The 24,658-nt window shown below is 37.0% G+C and overlaps 1 protein-coding gene across 4 annotated transcripts in view; it reads right to left on the bottom strand.

Moving 5' to 3' along the window:
• The window catches only part of ephb2b (eph receptor B2b), a 122,873-nt gene that overhangs the window by 62,403 nt on the left and 35,812 nt on the right, over nucleotides 1-24,658 (bottom strand). For all 4 annotated transcript variants that reach the window (XM_016668934.1, XM_007547017.2, XM_007547018.2 and 1 more), the window contains exons 2-3: nucleotides 15,875-15,954; nucleotides 2,919-3,603 (exon numbers count right to left, since the gene is read on the bottom strand). In XM_016668934.1, the coding sequence (XP_016524420.1) occupies nucleotides 2,919-3,603; nucleotides 15,875-15,954 (765 nt within the window). The remainder of the gene's footprint in view (nucleotides 1-2,918; nucleotides 3,604-15,874; nucleotides 15,955-24,658) is intronic.

The following is a 24,658-nucleotide window of genomic DNA, read 5'->3' as shown; positions in this document are numbered from 1 at the left end:
TGTGACAGTTTATCTGCTTCCAAACTTTTATTGCTCAATAACATGAGGCACACTCCCACAGTTGAGACCCTTGAACTCACAATAGTATGGGGTTAGATGATCAGATTACATTGAAAGACACACATGGGCATTGTTAAGGGAGTTTGCAATTCCACCCATGAACATGGCTCTCGTTGTGCCCCAATGAGGGGAATGCTTTTCAATCTGGAGAAACCGGCGAGGGCAAAGAAAACCTGATGTGACACTGTGGTGAACCATCTCCTCAAGACTCTGAGGGGAAATTAGATCTGTCTTTTTAGGACTGTCTCTGCTGAAAGGCCTTTGCATGGTTCCTTGCATTCACTGCAGTTCTTAGAGAGGAAACTTAATCTCACTTGTAAGACAATTGCAGAGAAAAATACCTTTGCAATTTGCTGTAAGCACCACCTTATGCTGTCAATATTTTGACAGATTTCTTGACAGCATAATTATTTGTCAGTATCCCTGCCAGCGGTTTAATTGTTACATGCGTAATTACATGTTTAGTTGGAAAGATGTTGGAAGAGAGCGTTTGTTGTACAAAACAGTGTCTGAGTCTCGATTCCTCTGTGAGTTGGTGGGGCAGCCTAATTCCATAATGAAAGAGGATATCTTACAAACCCTTTGATGGCACTTCTCATAAATCAATTCATTACCCCATAATATTGGCAGGCAAGGCACATCTTTCACAGATCAATTTATTATCCAACCTCTTGCAGCTGAAAGGCAGTGGTTGACCACAGCTCCAAAGGCTGATATCAGTTTTCTGTCTTTAGGAAGCTGACTGGAGAGCAGACAAGCTATGCCTTCCATCAAAAAGAGGTTTCTAACAATGGCGAAACCACCAGAATAATATCAGTGTTACTGTGTTGTATTTTCTTTCAATAAACTTCACAATCATTTATCCTGAGATTTATAACTATTTGCATGGTGTAAAAAACAATGTCCTGCATCACATTTCACATTAGAGATTGTATGTTCCTATTTAAAGCTTTCATATTCAGTTACTACATTAAATGTTCAAAATGGGCAATAATGATGAAATTCTATTTTCAAGTACTTATTTCTTGTAATTAGAAATTGTTCATTTCTTTTTTGTTTTATGTTTTTGTAGACCATAATACAGTCAAATTGTGTGAGCATGAAGTGACCTCATCTCTTATGTATTCCAATTTAATTATATCCTCCAATCACCACTCGCTTTTTGGCCAATCAATTACCCTTACTTTGGTGGTAAAGAGAAGTCAGTGGATCAGAAAGTAATCCGATTTCTAGTCATATTACAACACTTAAAACTGAATCAACAACAAAAAATAAATAAATATATATCAGCAATAAATCTAATATCACTGTGTCATTATTGGATCTTAGTGTTGAGTTTAACACAGATGATCGTAGCACAGTAATTGGCGGACTGGAAAAGTAGGTGGGATTATCCAGTACTGTACTAGATTAGTTAAGATCTTATTTGGCAGGACAGAATTACTTTGTACCATTTGCAATTTGCAAATCTGAACAAATAGATGAATTCCTCATAGCTCCATTCTTGGTGACTTTTATTCAATGTGTGTTTTGGTGTTATTTTCTTAATGTATTTCTTGTTTTTAATATAACTGTATTCATTTCTCTTTATGTTTCTTTATAAGCTATTTTAAATACCCTTGTTTTAAAATGGTGCTATACAAATAAACTTGCATGGCCAAGTTTGAAAGATGAAAGGAAAGTGGAAATCTCTATCTTTAAATTCACCACATTCACAATGAATTTCATATATATAAATATATATTTTAAAAAAAACATTATGAATGCTTCATGCACTTTCTAGCTATTTTTAAATGCTTCTTGCTGGCCTATGTTCCATAAGAAGATGCTTGTGTCGGCCCTTATTAGTAGTCATTGAGCTTGCCCAGCAGTGTTTGTAAGGCTGCACCCATCCCGTTTCCCTCCCAGCATACAGACTCCGGGGAAGTGCTGTAATTACAGACTCACATATGAGAGGCAGGAATAAACCGATCAGAAGCACAGGTGGGTGGTTTGAGGTTCTTGGACGGATCAGCATGACTCCAGTCTGCAAGCTATGCATGTCGTGCTGCGTCGAGTGATCAAGACCTCTAACAACAATGGCCAAATACCACCTGCCAGACTACGGATAGGGCAGGGTGCAGGTAAATGTTGGGTGCATCGATGTTTTGAAAAGCTTGATCAATTCTCCTTTGAGAGATTCCAATTTACAGAAATGTGGCCAGTTTTGAAAAAAAACTCTACTTATTGTCCTGTTAAATAAGTAGAGGCACTTCACCAGCATTTTGACAAATTAAATGTCTTTTTTTCTGTCTGTTTTGTTGAAGAGAAGGGACATATTGGTGAAAAACAAAGCAGAAAATGGCTAATTTTATTATTTTGAAAGAAATATTAAATATAAAAAAATTATATATATGTAGTTTGGATAATGTTAAAATTATTCTTTAATTACACATTAAAAAGTGATAATTTTAACTGCTCACTTCATATGAAAAAACTCCCAATCAGTTATCTAATTTTGTCATGGTCAGGAAGCATTATTCCCACAAAACCTTTAAGAATAATCAAAATACGTCATTTTCCAGAACACGTATATTCAAAAATAAATGGGAGAACAATGTACCCGTTATGGAAATGTGATGATGGCTTCAGTTAAACTCTGCATAAAATGTATACCTTTCATCAATTTTTTTTATGAACGACCTTATAACACTATTGTATTTTACTGAAAATACATTTTCAATAGTGTATATTGAACTACCACACATAGTCATTGCATAAATAAAATCTTTGTCCAGTGGGATCACTCCGTTATAGTGGAAAATCACAGTGATTTGTTGGACTTAAAAGGTTGCTAACATAAAAAAGCCACCACATACCTCTACAAACGGTTCCATTTTCCACAGCCTCATTCCCGGCTTTGCACATACAGCGCCCAATGGGTACCATCCATTCTCCATCACCATTGCAGTAAAGCTTTATGGGAACATCCACCTCTTCTGCGTTAGGGATACAAACACCCCTTGCAGCCACCAGCGAGGTGCTCTCTGCTCCAGACAGAGTCTCCTGGAACAGTGCCCCATTAGTGATGATTCGAGGACACTTTCTGTAGAAGACCCGGACTGCGATGAGTGACATGCAGCCGCCGTAGTCCTGAAAGGCCAAGTAAAAGCCGTTTTTCGACACGGGGCCAAAGCTTCGCACCTCCGTATTAATCTTCATCACTCTTCCTCCAAGGTCCACCTGGGAGAAGCTCTCATCTGCTGCAATGGTGTCAACCTTGATCCAGGGATTTTCCATCCATGCCGGGGATGTTCTGGTGGCTGTGTCAGAATCTGATTCATAGTAATATAGATTAAACGTTTCTTTACAGGAGCCTGGGACATTCGGGATGCTACTGCAGTCCCTAACAGAGAATTTCATCTCCACGTGGATCCGCTGTGCACCACGACGTCTGATGTATTTTGTCCGTACCCAGTTGTTCTGATTGCTGTCGAAGACATTACAGACCTGGTACGTCCTGATGGTGTTCATGTGTTCATCGTAGCCGCTCACCTCCTCCCACTGTGGAAGGGCACAGAAAAACAGCAGATAAATATTTTTCTTGTGGTTAAGTTGGGCTGTAGCACTAAACTTGAGGAAGACAAATAGTGCTCTGCAATTGAGGGAAACTGTTATTCTGATTAATTTAATTAAGTTTAATTGAGTATTAAAGCACTGGCTGGGTTGCATGTTTCTTATTAATGTAAACTGTCTTACAGTACCGGTAATGCAATTTCTCTAGTGATTAGCAAGTATGTTTTCATGGAGACTTTGTAATAAAGTTGATTACTGCCACTAATCAGCTTACAGTAATATTATGATCAAATTGATTACATGGCGATGACAAATAAAAGTCCTCTGAAAACTCAATGTGCAAGGATGCATTTGATACTTTTAAAAGATTAAGTGAGAAGCAGCTTTTTTGATCTAAAATTTCCAATCAGAACTGAGTGCATACAATATTGCAGTAAGTGGTGGAGTAAGCCATATATATATATATATATATATATATATTTTTTTTTTATTTATTTATTTATTTTTTTTCTTACAAATTCTTTATCAGTGTCATGCAATGTTGCAAATTCCTGCAAGCCACAATCAGGAAACTTTTATAAATTGCTTAAATACAACACAGATGATAAATCATAATTTATGTTGTATGAGTTTTTCTTTTAGAACTGAATGGAGCTGTTCAATGCTATTCTAAAGAACTTTCCCATATTGATGCACTTGCAAAGAGTATTCCAGAGAATATTCTTTACTCATATTCTTTACTTGTAAAGAATATTCAAGAGAATATTCTTCATTCAAGAGAATAAAGAATATCATGGAGAGAATAAAGAACATTCTCTTGAATATACGCCTTGTCATTTTGATTTCACACTTTGACTATCCTCTTCAGATGAAACCTCTGCCTTGGCCATGGATCAGAACAGCTTTAAACGCTGCACTCTCCAACCACCACTGCAGGTCACGGCCTCTACCTAAGCATTTCGGCCAAGTAAAAAAAAAAAAAAAAAAAATCTGTTCTCATCCACTGAACAACTTTGCATCTGCACTGCAGACTCTACTTTCTCTCCCCCCTTCACTCTTCACTTCACAGCTGATATAATTTCTCAAATTAGTCCCCACTTAGTGAGGACTTTGACAGATTTTGACGGGCTGGGAGAAGAAAGTCACCCCTCTTGTTACAAACGCGCATTCTATCAAACACTTTGACTAATTAGAACAGCTTTAGTTCTTAAATCCCATGTCCCTCTTAATTATGGCTACCGTGATGCTTGGTTTGACCTAGACCTTTATAACAGCCAGGCTAAACACAGATATCTAATGCAACAATAGAAAATAAAGTTGTGGGGTTTTTTTTGTTTGTTTTTTGTTTTTTATTTTTGCCAAATTTAAGTCTTTTTACCTGGAAAGTTTAACTTAAAAAAAGGCAAAATATTAATAATTTTTAAAGTTGCCTTTCTTTAAAACATACATGACATACACAATATACACTATGAACCCATTGAAAGAAGGTAGAAAAACTGCTGAGCAAAACAATTTGAATTTTAACATTTGTTTAAAAACAGCTGTCTCCCTAAGGGTCATCACTGCGGCGTTGAGGACAAAGGCATGGTTGCATGTTTATTTTGCCAGTTTAGAATGCTGGGGTTTAAGGGTAAGACAGTCTTTTGCCCACTACTGACAGACATCATCCTCACAGGTCATAAGCAGCCATTGACCTTCCTACTTGTTGAAGAGCAGTGGGGAAGCTGTGGGCCAATTAAATGGGAGCAGACAGGCTGTTCTGATGAGCACAGAGCGTTGAACAATCGCAGTTTAATAAAATGAATGTGAAGACAGGTGGGGGTGGCTACTAATGAGGGATGCAGGAGAGGGGAAACTCTAGAAAAAAAGTGTTGGCAGTAATGTGGGGGGAAGGGTTGAGTTGAACAAAAAAAAAAGAGACCCCAAACAAAATGTGTTTTGATGAAGGGCCTCCTTTTGTCCTGTCATGGCCTTTTTGCCCTCCTTTCATCACAGCTAGTGGAGGGAAGCAAATGGGGCATAATAAGAGCCTAACGATCAAGCACAGAGTGTGAAATTAGAAGAAACGTCTTCATTTTCACAGCTTTTTTTACCCTGGCTCTAATCAAGAGGGCTCTAAAAGGGTGGTCATGTGTTTTAACTGCAGCAGGTGGAGGTAACAATGGTGTTGGATGTCAAGATAGATTAGCTAGATGGAAAGAGGTTGCCTCAGATAATGATGGACATGAAAACACAAGGTTATTATTGTACGGAAATCCTGTTATATTTGCCAAGGTGATTTTATGTCCCTGAGCTTTCTTATGTGGATAAGATGTAAATGAAAAATTTTGTTTGTTGATCAAGATCACTGGGAAATTTTTACAAGGTCAATACGCAACGTCTTTTTTTAAAAAAAAAATATATAACTACTTCATCAAGTCTATTAAGAAGGAAATGAGTTTTCATGCTGCACATGCGTTACTGAACAAAGAATCACACTTTTGTGATGAAAACTAAATGGTGTGAAACAGAATGCCCGACTAACTCTAGACAAAAGCATTCTGTTTTGTGCGTTAATTGCTCTTGTCGATGATCTGAGTCCAACATTCCTGGACTGCATGGTTCACAAAAATTAAGTCCAATACTTAGACGTAATCCCTCTGGGGATTAATAAAGTATATTCATTCATTCATATACACAATACTTCCTTGTGTATTATTACAAGCATACAAAATTAATTCTAATATACGATTTTAGATTTGGAAAAATATACCAATTTAACAAATGTCGGATGGACCATCAAGACGCTTGAAAAATGCATACCAAAAATAGGACTGTCATTGCAATGTATGCATTATTAACAAAGCTATTTACAGGTTCACTCACATGTATGCTCAAGGACCAGCAATCAATTTTTCTTCACATCAGCAATATAGAGACATGATCGATCAGTAGAGTAAAGGACTCTCAGTGTAATATTGATTAAGATGGTTGTATAGAAAATGGGAATTGTAGAGACTTGCAGGGACTACAGCACTGTATGTAGGGCTGCTTTCATTTAGAGTTGCATAAAATGCTGCAGTTCAGTGATGCTCACTATGATTGCGGTTCAGAATCAATATCACTTGATGAACTCCAGGAGAAAGTACAACTATATGAGTGAATGACAACATCAGTCTTTCATTGGTAAAGCTTAGAGGATTGTGTAGTCTGGAATTACATCTACAGCATAAGTTTTAAGAAATACATTGTTCTAAATGCAAAATAGGTAAAATAATAACACTCTTATATAAAAGATTTAGTCTGGCTTTTAGTAATTACCAAATCTTCAGGTTAAGCATGTTTCAAATTTGAATCATAGTTGCCTAAAAATTTTCCAATTTATAACCAGCTACCTCTGTTCAGAGCTTGAAGACAGGGGACTGAATTAACAACATCTTAATATAGACGAGTTTTTTTATTTAGCAGTATTAAGATTAAAGTTGGAAATGCAGCATGCATCAATATTTTAAGATTTCCTTAAGGGCCACAAGTCAAAGAATGTCTGATTGGAATGGTTTGTATTTTGTTTCTAGTAGAATATTCTGCACTGAGTCTTGACTAGCAAAACACGGACATACACAACCAACAATTCAAATAAACACATGATATGCAAGACAGCAAACAAACATATGTAATTAAATATTTAAAAGTACTCTTCATCCTTCATGCAGAAGATTGTGGGCCTTACTGCTAATCTATATTTCATAGGGGTTGAACCTGCATGTTGAGTGGTATTTTTGGAGACAGTAAGAATCAGTACATTTGTAAAATGAGTATAAGTACTAGTTCGATTAAAATGAGTGCAACGAGAACACTTTCAGAAATCCAAAATGGTGCTTTAAAGAATCTGTAATCAATTTAAAATAACTCATTCCAGTTTGAACAGTCCATAAATTGGAGTTTCCATATCTGTCTCATTCAAAGGTGGCCATAATGTGAAAGAATTCAAATAAAATATTTTTTTTTATGTTTTCACAAACAGAATTAAGGTAACTTGAATGCTGAGTCATTCATACATTGTGTGCATAGCAATTAAGAGAGTGAGAATTTTCCCATGATCCCTATACAATCACATGTGCTTTTACAATGTCAATAGGATCACAGAAAAGTGTTAAAAAATGTGCTCAGAAAAACAAACATGAAGCTACCAGAAACCAATTCTTCTCCACTGTTTTCATATTTCAAAACTGCAACCTACCTCAAGTTCCCAGAAATATGTTTTCTTTTATTATTTGAGATATTTATGTTTCATGTTAAATATTCACTTTAACATGAAAACCATAAAACATAATATTTTCCATTCAGCTGCATAATGAGTTTGCACAGTATGTGTTGTCCAATAATTTTGAACACACAGCTAATGCCCAAAGAAAGCCAAAACTTCTCTCTTGCTTTCATAAATATTCATGTCTATTCATATTCTCAGAATTTGGACAGGCTCTACCTCGGTTAATGTTAGTCTTTAATAGCGTGACTGAAAATGTTGATGCTATTACTGAGTTTTTGAACATCTTTTTGGTTCAACTCGCCCTACAGGCTGTCCCTAACTACTTCAGACTGATACTGAACTTTCCTGATGGTTAATCAGGTAAAATTGTATAAATCAGAACTGCTTAGCACTTCTCAAGACAGACATTGATTGACAAGAAATATCCTGATGTTTAAATATCACAAGATTTATGTGCACTCTTTTTCTGTAAATCTTGTTTGCTTCTACAAAATTCTTCCAAATGAGAAAAGACATAAAAATTTAATGCTCAGTTCAAGGGCAAACTGTACGTATCAGGAATTTGTGTTAACCTTCATGGAATTAACACCGCCACAAAGGCAACTGAAAACTACATGAAAACAACGCCAAACCCCACAAATTGTGTAACGCTGATATCGCCTTTCAAGGATGGTCTGAACACAAAACAGAAGCAGAAAACTCTGTCTGGTGGCATTACAAATGCCCTTGAAAAGATTTCATGCAGAAAGCAATGCCATTAAGTTGTTGAGAATTTCCCCTTTCTTGCACATCTGGAAGACAGTAACAACCAACATGCAGACGGTCAGGAAGTTTGTTGGCTGCATCACGTAGGCCACAAATTCATTCTTCATGGACACTGTCTTCAACAGCCAGTCAGATTTGTGATAAATACTTGTATTTCTTCCCAGTGAACAAACTCTAAAGGGCTATTCTTTGCCATATCATGAATTCAATGCTATGCGAAGCACTTAAAAATCCTATTTTCTAGTTCTATAACAGTAAATTCAATAACCAAAAATATTTTTTAGGAAAAAAATCAACACATCAGTCAAGCAGTGGAATGCATACACTGTCAGAACAATCAAACATTTAATGTTTTCATTGTTTTCACACAACATAAACCTTGTATTTATCACATCTTGTCACTACAGTGTTTGAATTAACTTGACCAAGCCTCATGATACAGAGCCACATTTCATATCGCCGCTCAATCACTGACAAAAGTAAATAAATTATTCACTCAAAAGCAGAGAGAGAAACCCAATGGAAAACTCTCGGGGCACATTCACCCTGTTTGCAGTTGTGGGAAATCTGTCAGAGCAAGAGTACCTTCCCTAGAGGGACAGCGGACAAATGACACCCACTGTCTGCATTCAATTACTACGAACGAGGCCATGGGAGCCAAATCCTGAAGGAAAGTGGGCCTCACAGAGAGGAGAGACTTACCCACTCCAAGGCTTAAGTAGAACTGTCTGCTGTAGCCTGCCTCAACTTACATTGTCCACTACTAATGTACAACACATGAAGCAAGAAGAAAGGTTCCATCTTTTTCTTCCCTTTCACAATGCTTACATGTGGATCATATTTGCATGTGCTCTTGAATCATTCTAAAAAAACTAATTTCACAGAGTTTAATTGTTAATCACATCAAATTAGTGGTCTCCAGCTATCCAGTTTCCAATTACTCTCAAGACATAAGAGAGGCTATATTAGAAAGAAGTCTTGATGGCTTGCTTGAATTATCCACAATTATTTGTACACAACCAGAAGGCAATAGAGAATAGTTCTGATGAATCAAGACAGATGTCCTTAGCAAACATTTTTTAAGCATGCAGTCCACATCCCATTCCTGCAAAAGGCCTGCTGTGTCATGTGTCCCTAAGTGACACTAGATGTATTGCATCCTCGTACCGCACCACATTAAAACACATCCATAACGATAACCTAACCCACACACACTGCCTTATTATGTTCTCAGTCTATGCAGTAGACCTCGATTTTCCCTCCACAGTAGTTGTGTGTGCTCCCTGGGGCCATAAGTCTATTTCTAAATGGCTGCAGTTGTCAGCTGTAAGAAAAACATTGACCACTTAACCCTGCACTGCTAGCCGGCTATATATCAGTTCACATAGTCATATAGTAGATATTCAGTGAGTCTTGTTCAAGCTGCAGTCAGTGTACCAGCGACAGATGATCACTCAGTTCAATTAAGGTTTTTAAATAGCACCAAATCACCAGAAAAAGTCATTCCAGGGCACTGCACAAAAAAGGTAAGCAGATGCAAATTCAAATTGAATTGTCGTCCAGTCCAGTAGATTTAGACTGTGTTATTTCAGAATTATAAAGCACCAATTTGTGGGAGAAATTGTCCAGAAAAAGCAGCTAACAGATTGCATCAAGTCTTGACTTTAATTCAATTTCCACAAGAGAAAAATAACTCCTTTCAAACAAAAAGGACCAACCCGACAGCATTTGGCATCTGGCTTGGTCCACTGGAGTGTGAAACAAAAAGGAAAGAAACAAACATAAAAAAAAAATAGCAGGGAAAGATGACTACCATACAGCAACAAAAGTTATTAACATTTAGTCACCTCTTACAAACCTGGAATTTAGTGCAGTTGACCCTCTAACTATGAATGCATTTGAAAGATAATTCTTATGAATGCAGATGACACAAAAATGTCCAGAATGTAAATTTTCCTCTGTACACAAATGTGCAGGATTGCTGTGGTAAGCCATAAGCTAGACTGCTGATTTCCTTTGGAAACCTTCTTCTGTATGCTTCACATGTGGTGTGTCTCCCGTGCTGCATTTTCTTTCCCTTTCTGTCACCACTACGATGTCTGCAAAGAAGCCATGGCAGTGAAGACATGTTCACTTCTGGAGGCATTTAAGAAGGTGTGTGCAACGTGTGCAAAGCTTCTGTTTCCAGCATTATGCAAAAAAAAACAACAAAAAAATAACAGTTTTCTCTCACAGAATAACTCTAGAAAAAGTCATTGTTATGGCAAATTTTTGTGACAACTTGTGCAGGCAAAAACAAGTGTCGATGAACCAATTTCATCTTTGTTGCAAGCCTTATGATGTGTCATTAATGCTTCCCTAGCATGATGACTTCACTCAGGAGGGTTCTCATCTAAAATAATTATTTTAATATAGTGATTTGCTATGCTTTATATTTTAAGAGAACATACAGTCTTTCATTATGCAAATTGCTTTGGTGAAAACAATTAAATGTGTAGTTAGAGGTTCCACTGCATTTAGCAATGCTACTTTGGATGCATGAATAATCATGACTATATTGAAAGGAAGCTGTCTGCTAAATAGTTCCTTAAGTAAAAAATTACATACTTAAATCTCGCTTTTTAATTTACACAAAGACTAATTTACCCTCATTTTACTTAGCAGGAAAAATTAGCGTCATACTTGCGTTTTCATAAAAAAATTAAATAAAAAAAAAACCTGTTCAGTGATGTAGCTACAAAGGCAAATCCCTCTCTAAGCTGCCTCTGGTCTTTTATAAACCAAACTGGTCTTCAAAAATGTGAACTATCAAGAAAGAAGCCAACATGACCAGCCTGGAACAAAACAGTAGGCATTAGTTTGAACTTCATGTAGTGGATATATGGCCCTAAACATTTAGGGCGATCTCTTAATCTTATAACCAACTCGTCATGCAAGTGAAATATGATGAGTACATCACAACCTCAACAAGCGAAGTCCAGTTAGCCAGTAGGAAGTTGACCTCAACCCACCAATCAACCTCAAACTTTTTATAGAAAAAAAGTTCAGAATGCGCCTCAGTCATGGTTTGAAGTAGGGGTGTGAAATTATGTGGTTCAGGTGTGCCGACACAGAGATACAGCTATAGGTTGTGGGACACCAGAACTCAAGGACTGGAGTTTAACATGTGGGTTCAAATGTTTTGTGACAGGATAATGTCTAAGTCAAAGCATTGCAGATTTTGGCCCTTGGGGTGTCAGATGTTCATGTTGTTGTATATGTTCATGTTGAGGAACACCACGATTAAATACCAGAAGGGGCATGAAATTTGATTTTAAAAATCCTAACCCTTTGGAACTAATTTATAGATATTTAAATTGATTTGATACAGTGTAGTCATATATCCTGTACAATAAACATTTCCTTAAAAGGCAGTTATATAATATATCTAACCACTTGTTTAATTTTCCACTGGGATGGAACATATCTCTTGTAAAGTTAGAGAATATACTGAGTATATGCAGAGTAGTGAAAGCCACATGCTGGTTTCATGCATTGCTTGACGTTACTGATCTACCAGCTAAGCCAAGCACTGCAGTATAAGTGTAAGACAATAGGTTCTGTTAGGCACCTCTTGCTGTTAAATTGAGGAGGAGGGCTGGCCATGTTTCTACACCTGTTGCCTTGGGCCCAAAGCGACAAGCTATCTCCAACACTCTCGTTTTTCACCCTTCAGTAGAGGGGCCTCTTAACAAGCTTGGATAAATGAATATAAAAACTTCAGCGTCTACACTGATAAGACCAATCTATACCTGAATAAATCCTGGGGATTAGGGACTTAGAGTTTCATTGGGCTCCAACAGCCTTATACGGAAGTCGTTTTAAGACCCAAAATTATTTGGCATAAAAATCAACAAATATCTAATCCAAATCAAAACATACTTTACTAATCCCAAAGGGAAAATAAATAACATGAGAGCAAATGTAAAAGCAGTCAGATACTTTAAAAGATTTTCAGTAAACTAAATGTGTGACTAGAACATTCAAGTTAGTCAAACATTTTGACAGAACACCAAACTAGAACAGAGATGATCATTAAGGACTTCAGTCCATGCTTCTCAAACTGTAGCGTAAGTACCACTGATGATACTTGGACTCTTTATTACTAGCGAGGAGACAATTTAACACAAATACTATTGTAGTAAACATTAAAAAATATCTTGTTATAGAACTGATAAATGACAAGAGTATAAAAGATGACTTGTTTATGATGTTTGCATTATCAGAAATGTCTCAAAATAAAAGTACAGTGGAGAAAATTCATAGTACAAGATAAATCTGATCAAAAGGTACAGATTTCGGAGAGTCCACAGTCTCTTGGGCTGGAGCCAGTTTTGTCAATATATTGACATATGTGTTTTTTTTTTTTTTTTTATTGCATGCAATAAATAAAATATTTACAACATTTCTAATTATCTTATCTAAAAAGTCTTCTATACATATAGCATTATTTCTTTAAAGTTCTTCCTACATCCACAGCAAGAAATTACCCTGGATGTGATACTAACTATGCCAGGCTTTTCCAGGAGAGAGAACAAAAATAAATACGGGACATTAAGAATGTGCCTAAAACTCATTACTTCGTCCAACAAGCTTGAGGCAAAGGCTTCAGTCAACAGTGGGGTAAAGAAGTAATTGTTTTTAAATAGCTACATGCCAGTTGCTGAGATAAAAATTGGAAAAGAAAAAAAAAACCACAGTTTAGAGGGCTGAGTCAAGTTTTCTTTGCAAATGCGTAACATATCATACTGTCAAAACATTCATTCACTGAAGAAAGAAAAGAATAAAAAAAGGATCAGAGGGGCAATAACCCTGTGAAAGTTAACTGGAGAAAAGTGCTTGTAGCCATTTGTGTTCTGTGTTCCCCTGTAACTAAAACCTGAGTCTGGGAATGACATCAAACAAAGTTTAACTATCTTCCCGTTACAGGTTTGAAAATCACTTTTATATTCTTATAGATATGCAGAGAATTCAGGGGAAGAATTTTTAATTACAAGTGAAGAATACTGTAATTTATTTGTACTTCGAGACACTTCAAGTTCTTTGCGTAGTACTGTGTGTGTGAAAAACTGTAGACAAAATTCATAAAATATGTAAATAAGCTGTTTTTATGCAAAGCAGCAACTGGATTTTGAGGTCAAAGTAGGTTGAAACATCAAACAATTTAAATTCCAAATGCAGAATTTGAAACAAAATATTTAGTAAGGTGCCAGTGAATAAAAATGTTACGTTTTGTTTGTTTTTCACTTATCTGAACAGTAGTACAAAAGTCTTGTGTCGTCCCTCAGTATGTTGGTGTTATGAAAACTGATTTACTCAGTTTTTTTTTTTTTGGTGGTGGTGGTAAAAAGTTTGAAAAGAAAACTTTAGAATTTCCACTTTGGCAAGCTGGCTATGTAAACATACTGAGTGCATGCTTTGCTTTATGTAACATTTTTCATATGTGAAGAAAGGATGTGATATAAATTGTGTCTGAGGTGTTGCTAATATCCCTGTGAGCACATTTGAGCAAGATTTAGCAAGACAAGAAGAAATCTGTACTTTGCTATTCACTGTAAAAATTAGGAAGGTGTCAGCTTCCTACATTGTGCCTTCAACAAGAAAAAGAAAAGACAAACAACTTTAAAAATGTATGATTAAACTGCCGATGGCCTTTTTTGCGTTGCAGAAAAAGACCCATTGTAACTCATCAATAAACCACAGAGAACTAAGAAATTGAATAAAATCAGCAGAGGATTTTGAAATGCCCCAGGAAAAAAGTCTGCTGTGCTTTTTTTTTCTTTTTTGGGCTTAGTCTAAGAGGTCTAAATCTTGTGGTAAGGTAAAAAGTGAAGGGTAGAGAGACGCTGGTTTTGGCTGCTTTAAGTAGGCCTGGCTTGCATGTGGCTAGGAGCAACCACTGCTCTGGCAAACCATTTGGAAATACCGTGCATCACACAGTAATAAGGCCCATATAACACATTACTTCCAGTCTGGAAGTTTATTAGTCTCCATGTTCCTTATTCACCTTGAACTACTTTTTATGACTAAAAAACCACAGGGAGTTATGCATATTCAAATACATGGATATTATGTGTGAATCTAAATAAGGCAAGAAACTTCCTTGTCAGAAATCTACAAGTTTATATTTCTTCTCTTTTCTTTTCTTTTTTTTTGAAAGAACAAAAGTCTAGCTCACACTGAAGCCATGCTGGGACACTGATTAATCTTTTGACCTCAAAGTGGGAAACCAAAACACAGCCTACCAACAGAGGATACGTATTCATGGGGGACTGAGCCAATTTACACATTAACTACATATACACAATTAGTAAAGAGAGAATCACCTCACACTTTGTTAAAAAAAATGGCTTTCCCCTCTGGCCCTCTGAATAGCCATTTGTGTTCACTTTACTTTCAGAGTTGTTCTTTTTTGACTATATTTGCTTTGTTGATGATGTAGAATAACATTTTCCGTAGGTCTAAATTTGTTTTAGAATTTGAACCAGTTGTCTCCATTGTGGCCATTTTGGCTAATTAAAACTCAATGAAAATGTTATTCTTGATCCTTTGTAATTAACAGTCTTAAATCATTCCATTTAGGTAAAACAGCTTTACACTAAACTCAACATTGGAAGTATTTCGTAATCTTTTTTTTTTGCCAGCTGCTTTTGTCCACATAGGGAAAGGGTATAATTTCACGTGTTGTTCTTAGTTTCCAATCATGGAATATGATGGCGTACTGCACTTCAACGAAGCGAATAAATTGCACAATTTGGACATAGATGTAAATTCAGATAACTGCGGCTAGTGTATTGAGAAAATGGTGTCTGTGCATGCATCTCAAATTTCCAGTGAATTCCTGCTGATGTAGGTAGTTGAGCAATAAGTTTCCAAGATAAATTGCATACCCCAGCACCAGTTGTACAAGAAGCTCCTAGGATAAACTCAACTTTGAATTTTGAGGCTGTTTTAAAATATGTACAATGGGTAAAAAGAAAAACTGGCAGTTAAAGGGTTAACATAGCAAAAGTTATGGATATCTAATGTGATTTTTCTCAAAAGGTTTATGCAGTAAAAGTAGCAGAAAACAACAAAACTAAACAATTACAAACGTGTATGTCGCTGTTTTAGCAAAGTGATTTTGAGCAAAGGCAGAGGGTAAAAACACAATGTAAATGGGATATTTGGAGTAAGAATGCAGGGAGAGTAGACTAAGTCACTTACGCTATTGTCACTTGACCCCGACACAGGATAGACCGTCCAGCCAAGCTCCGCCGTGGCTGTGGTGGAATCCATGAGCATCTCTGCGGGGAAATAGGAGAAGAGATGGGGGTCAGATAATCAGCTCCTGTGAATGCTCTGCTGAAAGGAAAACTATGACATTAACATAATCATTCAAAAAAAAAATCAGTTAATGTCTGTTCATATATCATTTTGAACAATCTGGACATAATCTAATCACATTTTAGGATGTAAATTATAGTTTTTCAGACTCTTGGTTTAAGAAACCTACAGTTAAATTGTCATCTTCAGTATCAGCATTTATTAAAGTAGCTTTTTTGGTAATTTCATCACAGGACAAACACATCCAGGTCAGCAGAACAATGCCATTATCCCAACATCTTTCAGGAAAACAACTGGCTTGAAAAGTAAGTCTCTGCGGTACACTGGAGGCGACACCATATATACCGCGGATTAGCTGTTGGAAAGAAACACTTCTAGTAATTGGGGTCAAAGAGGATGTGCCTCCTGACAGATAGGAGAAAACCTGTGGCACAAATTTCTCTAGCCTGGTCCAACTCTCCATCATATGCTCAGTGAGACATTCATATGGTCACCTTCTCTGCCTCTTTTCCATAATCTTTGTACCCATGCCCTCGAGTCTGGGTTCCCACCCAAGATGTGGTGTTAGCTCCACTGCTCCCTCTCTGCTACAGTCAGCAGGTCTAATGAATTTCTCCAGCTTGTATCCCTCCTGTGCTCTAGGGTTTAGCTGCCACAGATGGAGACACCATTCATCAGTTTGGAGGCGTCAGCTGCAACTCCAAAATGCCACAGAGGGATTTAGAAACCCCCTTGACAAACATGGCTACTAATCTTAACATAAGTCAGACCCTGGGACCACGACACAGGTCTGCTAGATAAATGCACTCTGTGGCACTTCACTCTTATGATAAAGTTGAAATAACTGAATTCAAGCTAAGTGTGTAGATCCTTGTCAAAGAAAACTGCATAAATCTGATAAAATGTCAAAGTTTTTTTTACAAAGGTAGTGGACCAAGCAGAATCAAAGACAGAGGATCTAAAGTTTTGACTAAAAGGATTTGGTTTTCTCCTTACATTTTCAGTGCTGTACAAGATTGGATAATGTTCCAGACACTTTATTTATTTTTTTCTCATAACCTTCTAGTTTCTCTGATTTATATGCCAGAGAAAGCCGCAGATTTTAATTAACAGCCTCCAAAAGCAATGCTTTATTTCAGAGCCTTCTGCTGACTTTCAGAATCTCACCAATACTCGCAAGACATAATACTTGATTTCACATCCATTCAGTTATCACAAAGCATAAATCTTATAATTAAGCAGATGAGACTGCAATTGAGCAGCTATTGATAACCTTCTGAGTGACTCAGAGTCTGCATGGGTGTTAGGCAGTGAAATGGTAATTATACCCCATAATGATAACGATAATTAGTGGGGGAGAAAAGTGAGAATAATAAACCCCCTTTGTGGTGGTTTAGAGAGTGTTGTGGGGGAACAGGGAGCACATTTCTGTAGGAATGTTAACATTGGCTGGATGACGCATCATTCTCTTCCCCCAAACCCAACTTCTTTCTCTCTGAAGCCGCACATTCCTTTTGTCTGTTTCTATTCTGACCTACCATTCTCACTTGTCTTTTGCTATTTAATCATTTTTTTCCTTAACAGAGTTTTGCTACTTCTCACCTCTTTATTCACGTTCTCTCGGGCAAACCTCCCCCCCTCCCCTTCTTTACTCTTGTTTTATGTCTATCTCACTCGTGCTATCAGTGACCCAGAAGCACTACCTCCATATGAAAGACTGATCACTTCTCTTCCTGCTGCTGTCTACACTTGAGTCTCGGCAGCCACACAGATTCATTACCTCCCGTGAGGCAGAGCAGCACATAGCTCACCCCTGTCAGCCACAGTCTCGTTCTCGGTCCCAGCCGAGGCAGAGCGCGAGTGCTCAGCAAGACGTGCCGGGTATTAGTCAGGAGGACACAGAGGTACTCGCGGGAATGCGTAGGAATCATTTTTCGTTTTCGCTTGCGAGGACATGTTTACGTATGATCATTTGAATTTTATCACTCACAGGAATGGCGTGAATGCATGCTGAAAACTAGTAAACACTAGTCCTACTGGAATTCTCTCGTCTTACATGGACATGCAGTCAAAAATATTCTTCAGGCACTCTTACAGAGGGAATGGGAAAAAACATAGAAACTCCTTAATTAGAGCTGGTTGTCATGTGGGTTTCATTATAGGCCATTGCTTTGTAGACTTCCTACAATGTCTGCCAGGGTTTTAATTAAAAGCAAAAAGATTAGTGAAAGACTGTACTACATTCTAATTAGATACAAATTCCAGGAAATCAGGAGTATTTGACTGTCAACCAAGTAAATTTGTGTTTTTTCAGGGGTTTTCATTTGAAACAGTGGGTGTAATAAACCTTTTACAGCCTCAAGACCACACAAAAGATGAGTAACTACAAGAAATTTATGCAAACTACTACTTTTCTTACTTTAAAGAACTATATTTTTGCACTGTGATATTACATTTTCAGTTTAATTCCAACAAGTATGGTGCCCTCCTTTAATAGACAAAAACTAAACATGCACAGAGAAATTTGAACCTTAAAATCTGATCTTTTCCATAAGAAGTAGTGACAACAACACTTTCTAGTTTGGATAATTTTTGTGAGTGAAAATTACTCAGAGTAAACTGTCATCAGTACCAAATGCTTAAAATGAATTCAAGGAAAAAATAGAAATGTTTTCTCCAACCTGCAAAAAGATGTCTGCAGTTCATTTAGGTTATGAAAAAAGTGAGAGTAAAAGATTTTCAAACTGTGACTAGGCTCAACTTAGACATGGGTCACTGATATGTATACTAGTAGTACTAACTTAGAGCCATATATTTTGACTAGACTCAGATCAAGCAAAACTGCCTAGTCCAAAAGCTGTCACACAAGCAGCACAACAATGTCACTGCTTTTGATAAATAATTGACTGTTCACAGCAGAAAGATGCAAAATAATTTGAATGTTCTCTTGTATTCTCTTATAAATCCTACAAAAGAAATAAAAAAATTGGCATGATTTGATATGAAACATGTTGCCATTACAAGAAAAAAAATTAAGAGCGTTGCAAAAAAAAAAAAATCTTTAAATAGACACCATTAAACTAAAAAGTAGAATGTTTACTCTTTCATTCTAATTAAAAATAAAACAGTTTTAGTGTTGATTTTACTGCACATTAAGGGTCGGTTTGCAATAGATATATTTTAGCCAGCACAATGTTTAGGCTAAAAGGATTCACCAGAGTGGTCCAACATCTGATGATGAATTGCAGTCTCTCAATTTCCCATCCAAGCAGTAACTGTATTTGCAGTATTTGTGTTGCAGTGTTAACTGATGCATAAAAGTGTTTTAACAGGTTGAGCTCGTGGGAAAATGATCTCCATTTTGGCAGGCAGATACGGGATGGATACTTAACTGAGAACAAAAGAAGCATATTGACAATATGACAGTGAATAATTAAAACCTTTTTTGTATTTTTATGCTCTTAACTCTAGAGGCAGGTATGAATATGCAATGAGCCCTAGGAGTCTAAGAAAAGCCCACTATGAGGAGAGTGCTTCCTCTAACACTTCCTGAGAATAAGAAGAGAGTTTAGTGCTGATCTTAGAGAGCTCTCAACTGAGAGGCTGTCTAAAGTGACAGGCGAGTGGAATGGAAAAAGGGGTGCGCGGTACTACAACACTCTTCTTCTTTAAGAGGGGTCAACGTTTCATCTCTGCTTTCAAAAAAATAAAAAATAAAAAGCAACAGAATTTCCAATGAGGGATACACAGAGGATGTGTTCACTGCAGAAAATTGTGTTTTATGCACAAACAGCTGCTACGACTCAGAAAATAAACAACAAATGCCTATAGACAAGATTTCCTAAATTGTTAGTCATTGTGCAAAGGTCCCAGTATGGATTGTTTTAACTTGCTGTTTACATTGCAGCTCAGATAATTATTCTGTGGAATTTGTTCTGCTTCTGCTGTTTTCCTGTATTGGCTTTGTTTCTTTGTTTCTTTCTTTTTTTTTCTGCCAGCCCATTTCTCAATGTTTTGCCCTTGGTTTACCATGGTGACTGACAATTCATGATTTGGCCAAAGGGCAAAAATCCCAGCTTGACAGCTGGATGACCAATTAGGAGGAGGAGATAGACAGGTTCCTCCAGTCTGGGTGATGGATGTCTCTTCTGCCAGGAGGAATATCTGAACAAAAAATATGTGCACCTTTTCTTACGGCATGCAACACAACAAGGCTGGCTTCTTAAACAAATTTTACAGTTGCACACACCATCATGTGCAGCTACGAAGTGAGACGTTTCTCTGCCTTTTTTTCCCCGAGCATGAGGAACCGATTTTGACAAATTGCTTTGCATGTTATTGCATCATCAGGTGACAAAAAACAACAACAAAAAAAAACTGCATATAAATGACATGGTAGCTCAACCAGAAATCAAAGAAAATGAACCAATTTTCTAACAAACCGGCAAATATTTAGGTCCTATGGCTTAACAGAGGTATTTCAAGAAAAGAATTGACCTCCAAAACAAAATGAAGCAGCTTGAAGGCGTTATTTCATGTTTATCTTTCTTGCCGGCAGAACTGTAGCCTCCTTCCTCCACGGAGCAAATCGCTCAGCATTTAATAATAAAAAAAAAAAGACATAAACCCACATATGGTGCTGCGATAATGTCAGCGAACGGAGCTGAAAAACAGCTTCAACATTCTGCCCCAAAAATCCATGTTTTGTTAAGTTCTGGTAAACCACAAGTGCAAGACAAATGTGTGTGACTGAACACCTGAAACCATGTTATTTGAAAGCAAATGTGGAAAGACCGTTGTATGTGCCGCAGTTGGAGGGTAGCAGCTGGTCATTGAGCTAAAAACAGAATTCTATATAGTCAACCAAGCACGCAAATCTTGCAGATTAAGAGGAAAGGGAACGGCATACCCCTGAGAAAGCCAAAGACATGATTTATAGCTTCAGTGATAGACAGAGCTACTGTATGACCAGTTGGAAATAATAACACCTTTTATTTACATTCAAGGAGTGAGAGGAGCTCCCAGCCTCGAGAAACTTGGCTTAACTAATCTGTCAACACAAGCTGAGCTCATTAAGGTGCACAAGAGCTTTCACCAGAGTTCTAACATTTTTTTTAAGTGTTAGATTAATTTTTAATGTCTATTTTACAATTAGGCAAGCTTTCTTGTCACTGGGGCATCAGTGGTGGAGAGTCAATTAAGTAGATTTACGTGGTATTCACAGTTAAGATGTTGATAAAGGGGTTTCAGTTAAGTTGCAATACAGCTCAAAAGTTCACCCTTTACCCATTAAGACTGCACTGAGCACAGTTTTTTCCAAGGAATAGAAAGATGAGCAAGGAAGCTGGGCAGTTGATTTTGGCAGGGTCTACTGGAGTGTGAAATATTGTACTGCACACACAAACACTCATAAAGTGGAGCACTCGCAGAGCACTGGCTGTTGACAGAATGATACAGTATGGTGTTCCCAAGGGCCCCAAGCAGGATGTAAGACGGTAATCTCTACACAGCCAAGCTGAGTTATCAGTCAGTGCGACTGAACTTGTCAACAAAGCAAGCAGACTAGAGCAAAAACCAAAAGCAAGAGATGCAAACGGGTAAGTTATATGGGCCTGAAACAATTTCAGGTCCCACACCGGAGAAGCAACTGTCTTTGTCTGACATCATATCTCAGAGCTGCTTCTTACTTTTCATTATGATGAAATACTCTGTAATCTCACTTCAGCTGGAGCTGGGTTATCTTCCATCACACAACGCACATTCCCTGGCACAACCGTTTGTTTGTTTATAAGCACATACAGTGAAGTTGGAAATATCCCAACATTAGAATGTAGATTGTGTCATTAGAATGACAGAAGACTCATTAAATTTTAAAACAGAAATTTACATACTTAATAGAGAAATGTATTCTATTTTCATATGTTGAGAAATAGTGATTGTGCTATTATTGAGCAGAAAATGTTTTAATTTTCATTCAGATTTCTATTAAAGTCAAGACCTTTATAGATGGTTGCTCTGATTAAATAATCACATCTAAACTATCAGTTTGAACAAACAAAACAAAACAGTCATAGCTGTTCATATTAATCATATCATATTAGCTTTCAGTATCTGCAGCTGTCTTATTTTACTGAACACCAGTAAAATAGTGAATACTGAACAGCCATCTGAAATGATTATTATTTTTTCATTATTATTATTTTGTAGCATGCATCAAGATGTTTTATGTCTTATGCAGTATTTGTAGTTGTAATATCAGTGTGCATTAGTCATTAAAATATTTCAGGTCTAATTGACACCATATTTCATGGCGGAAAGACGTCAACTTAAGCAATAAATTGCAAGTTGGAACACTTACAGACCCTGTCTAGTGCAGTGAGAAAGAAACCTGGCCACTGACAAAAGCTTATGGATTTATTAGCACGCCTTCCATATTTCCCAAACCCCTGAAACCTAAATAGAACTGTTTAACAGATCAGTAGATTTAAAATTTTGCAGAGGAAAGTTCTGTAAAGCAGAGGCCAATATTTTTATAGGCCGCAGCCTACGAGAACATGAGTGTGACTCGAGAATAGCGAGGCCATACAAATGACATCCATCCATCACTCCAATCATTTAAGTGTTTTAGGAGTTCTGTGATATGACTCACTCAGTGCAGTCGAAATACCTGCAGCAAAATTTGACAGGGATCGCTTTTTATCAAACTGACAGCTTTTCAGATACCACTCCTAATTGATTTGATGGAATACGCAAACCTCCCACGCCTTGCCTACAAGTCATCAGTTGAAAATGAATGATGAAAAATGCACGTACATCATGTACTTTACAGATGTCTGCAGATGTGTGTTTTACATGGACTGTCTCCTCTCTCTCTCTCTCTCCATGGCCTTCTTTTTTCTTGAGCTCTTACGGGAGCCTTCAGACTGTGTTATGCATGTATTAGACCACAAGATAAGATTTTGCTTAGGCTTTAAATGCACAAAGCTGAATTAGAGACTGCTGGTTGACTGATTTTTCCCTTTGATTTTGTTTTACATGAGATGATATCTGCATTAGTCAAGAGAACAGCAATCTCCATGCCAACCAATTTGATTGGCACCTAAGGCAAATTACAGTAAAGTACATAAAGTGGGTGGTTCTAGATAAAAGATTCAATGGGGAAGGCAAAAAGGATAAAAGAACAAGAACTCTGGATATACTCTAAGAAATATGGCTATGTTAAAAATGAGTCCATGCTACATTTACTGGCACTCCTAATAAGGATGTGTAAAAAACCTTAGTGCAGAAGTATAACTGCATACTTAAAATTTAGGAAAAAAACTCCAACCTTACCTTTGATTTGAGTACATGCGGAAAACATATTAAGAAATAATTGTTTTTGACAAAATCATTACTGGGGAAAATACTGGCACTTCTAAGAATCCCTTTAAAATAAATAAAGTTCTTTAAGTTAAACAGAGATTCTTAGGAACTTTTAATTAGTAATTCATGCCTTTTCCTCCATGGTATAAAAATAAGATGACATGAGACAAATTTATTTGAGCTGGATGATGACCCTACATTTACTTTGACAACACACACAATGAATATAACGGTGGGAGATGAAATATATTTCATTCTTAAAAACTGCAGGTAAGACGGGTTAACAAGTCTCTACAACAACCAGTAGAGACTATATATACAGTTCGACTTCACCAGCTGTGGAGGTTTGATGCTTTGAAAAGTAGTTTTTCTATACTACCACCACATACATAAACATATAACATTTGACAAGCTGTACAATGACTTGAGGGTATTCGGACCGCTCCGATTTCAAATCAGGGATATTCCACATGTTGGATTTTCTTGGCCTGATATCACAGTGTGTGGTGTTCATCAGGAAAAACACGAATGCCGTCTGTTGAATGTGACGTGCAGCTAATCAGAGATAATGGAAACACACATGAAAATCCAAAAATGCTGGAATCAGAACAACTGCTATGGTGCACCAGAAAGTCCAGTGGACATTGGAAACGTCTTTGCATTGGTTTTTCTCTGTTAAATACAGTTCACAAACTCTCACCATTACTCTCTGAATCGGCCAAGTTTGTTTATTCCAGCTTGGTGAAATAATACAGAAGACGGTTCTGTCCTATTGTGAAAAAGAGGTTGTTCAAAGTATTCACAGCATTGACACCAATAAATGCTTCAACAGCAATTTTAGTAAAAACTATAACTTAATATATTTCCCCCATTAAAAAAAATAAATAAATACTCAAATTATAGGTGTGATGTATGAGGTTTAAAAGTGTAAAACTGTGTCGCTGCAGAAAAAGACAAATTTAATCTTATGCTTTTTACACAGATTTACTTGGGGTGGCAATAAATGTGACGGATACTGTATATACTTGGACACATTTATAAGTGAATTTGTGTAAACGATAGGTACTTCTTTTTATTGTAACAGCTTGTTTTTATTTGGGTGATAAAAGGATTCCTCCACATATTAGAGTCATCACAGAACAGCAAACTTATCTAGTTTATGACCTATTCTATGAGCCTTTACAGCCCTTTCATCCTCTAAAAGATGCTTTAAAAGCTGTTGTAAATTCCTGTTCAGGAGTTCTGGCTCCTTATCATTTAAAGTGTGGTGGTAAGGTTCATCTACTAAGGTTAAGAGCTGCT

The sequence above is a fragment of the Poecilia formosa genome, unplaced genomic scaffold (assembly GCF_000485575.1).
Source record: "Poecilia formosa unplaced genomic scaffold, Poecilia_formosa-5.1.2 Scaffold18, whole genome shotgun sequence".
NCBI classification, from domain to species: domain Eukaryota; kingdom Metazoa; phylum Chordata; class Actinopteri; order Cyprinodontiformes; family Poeciliidae; genus Poecilia; species Poecilia formosa.
The sequence above is the reverse complement of the archived record's forward strand: the minus strand, read 5'-3'. Positions and strand labels throughout refer to the sequence as shown.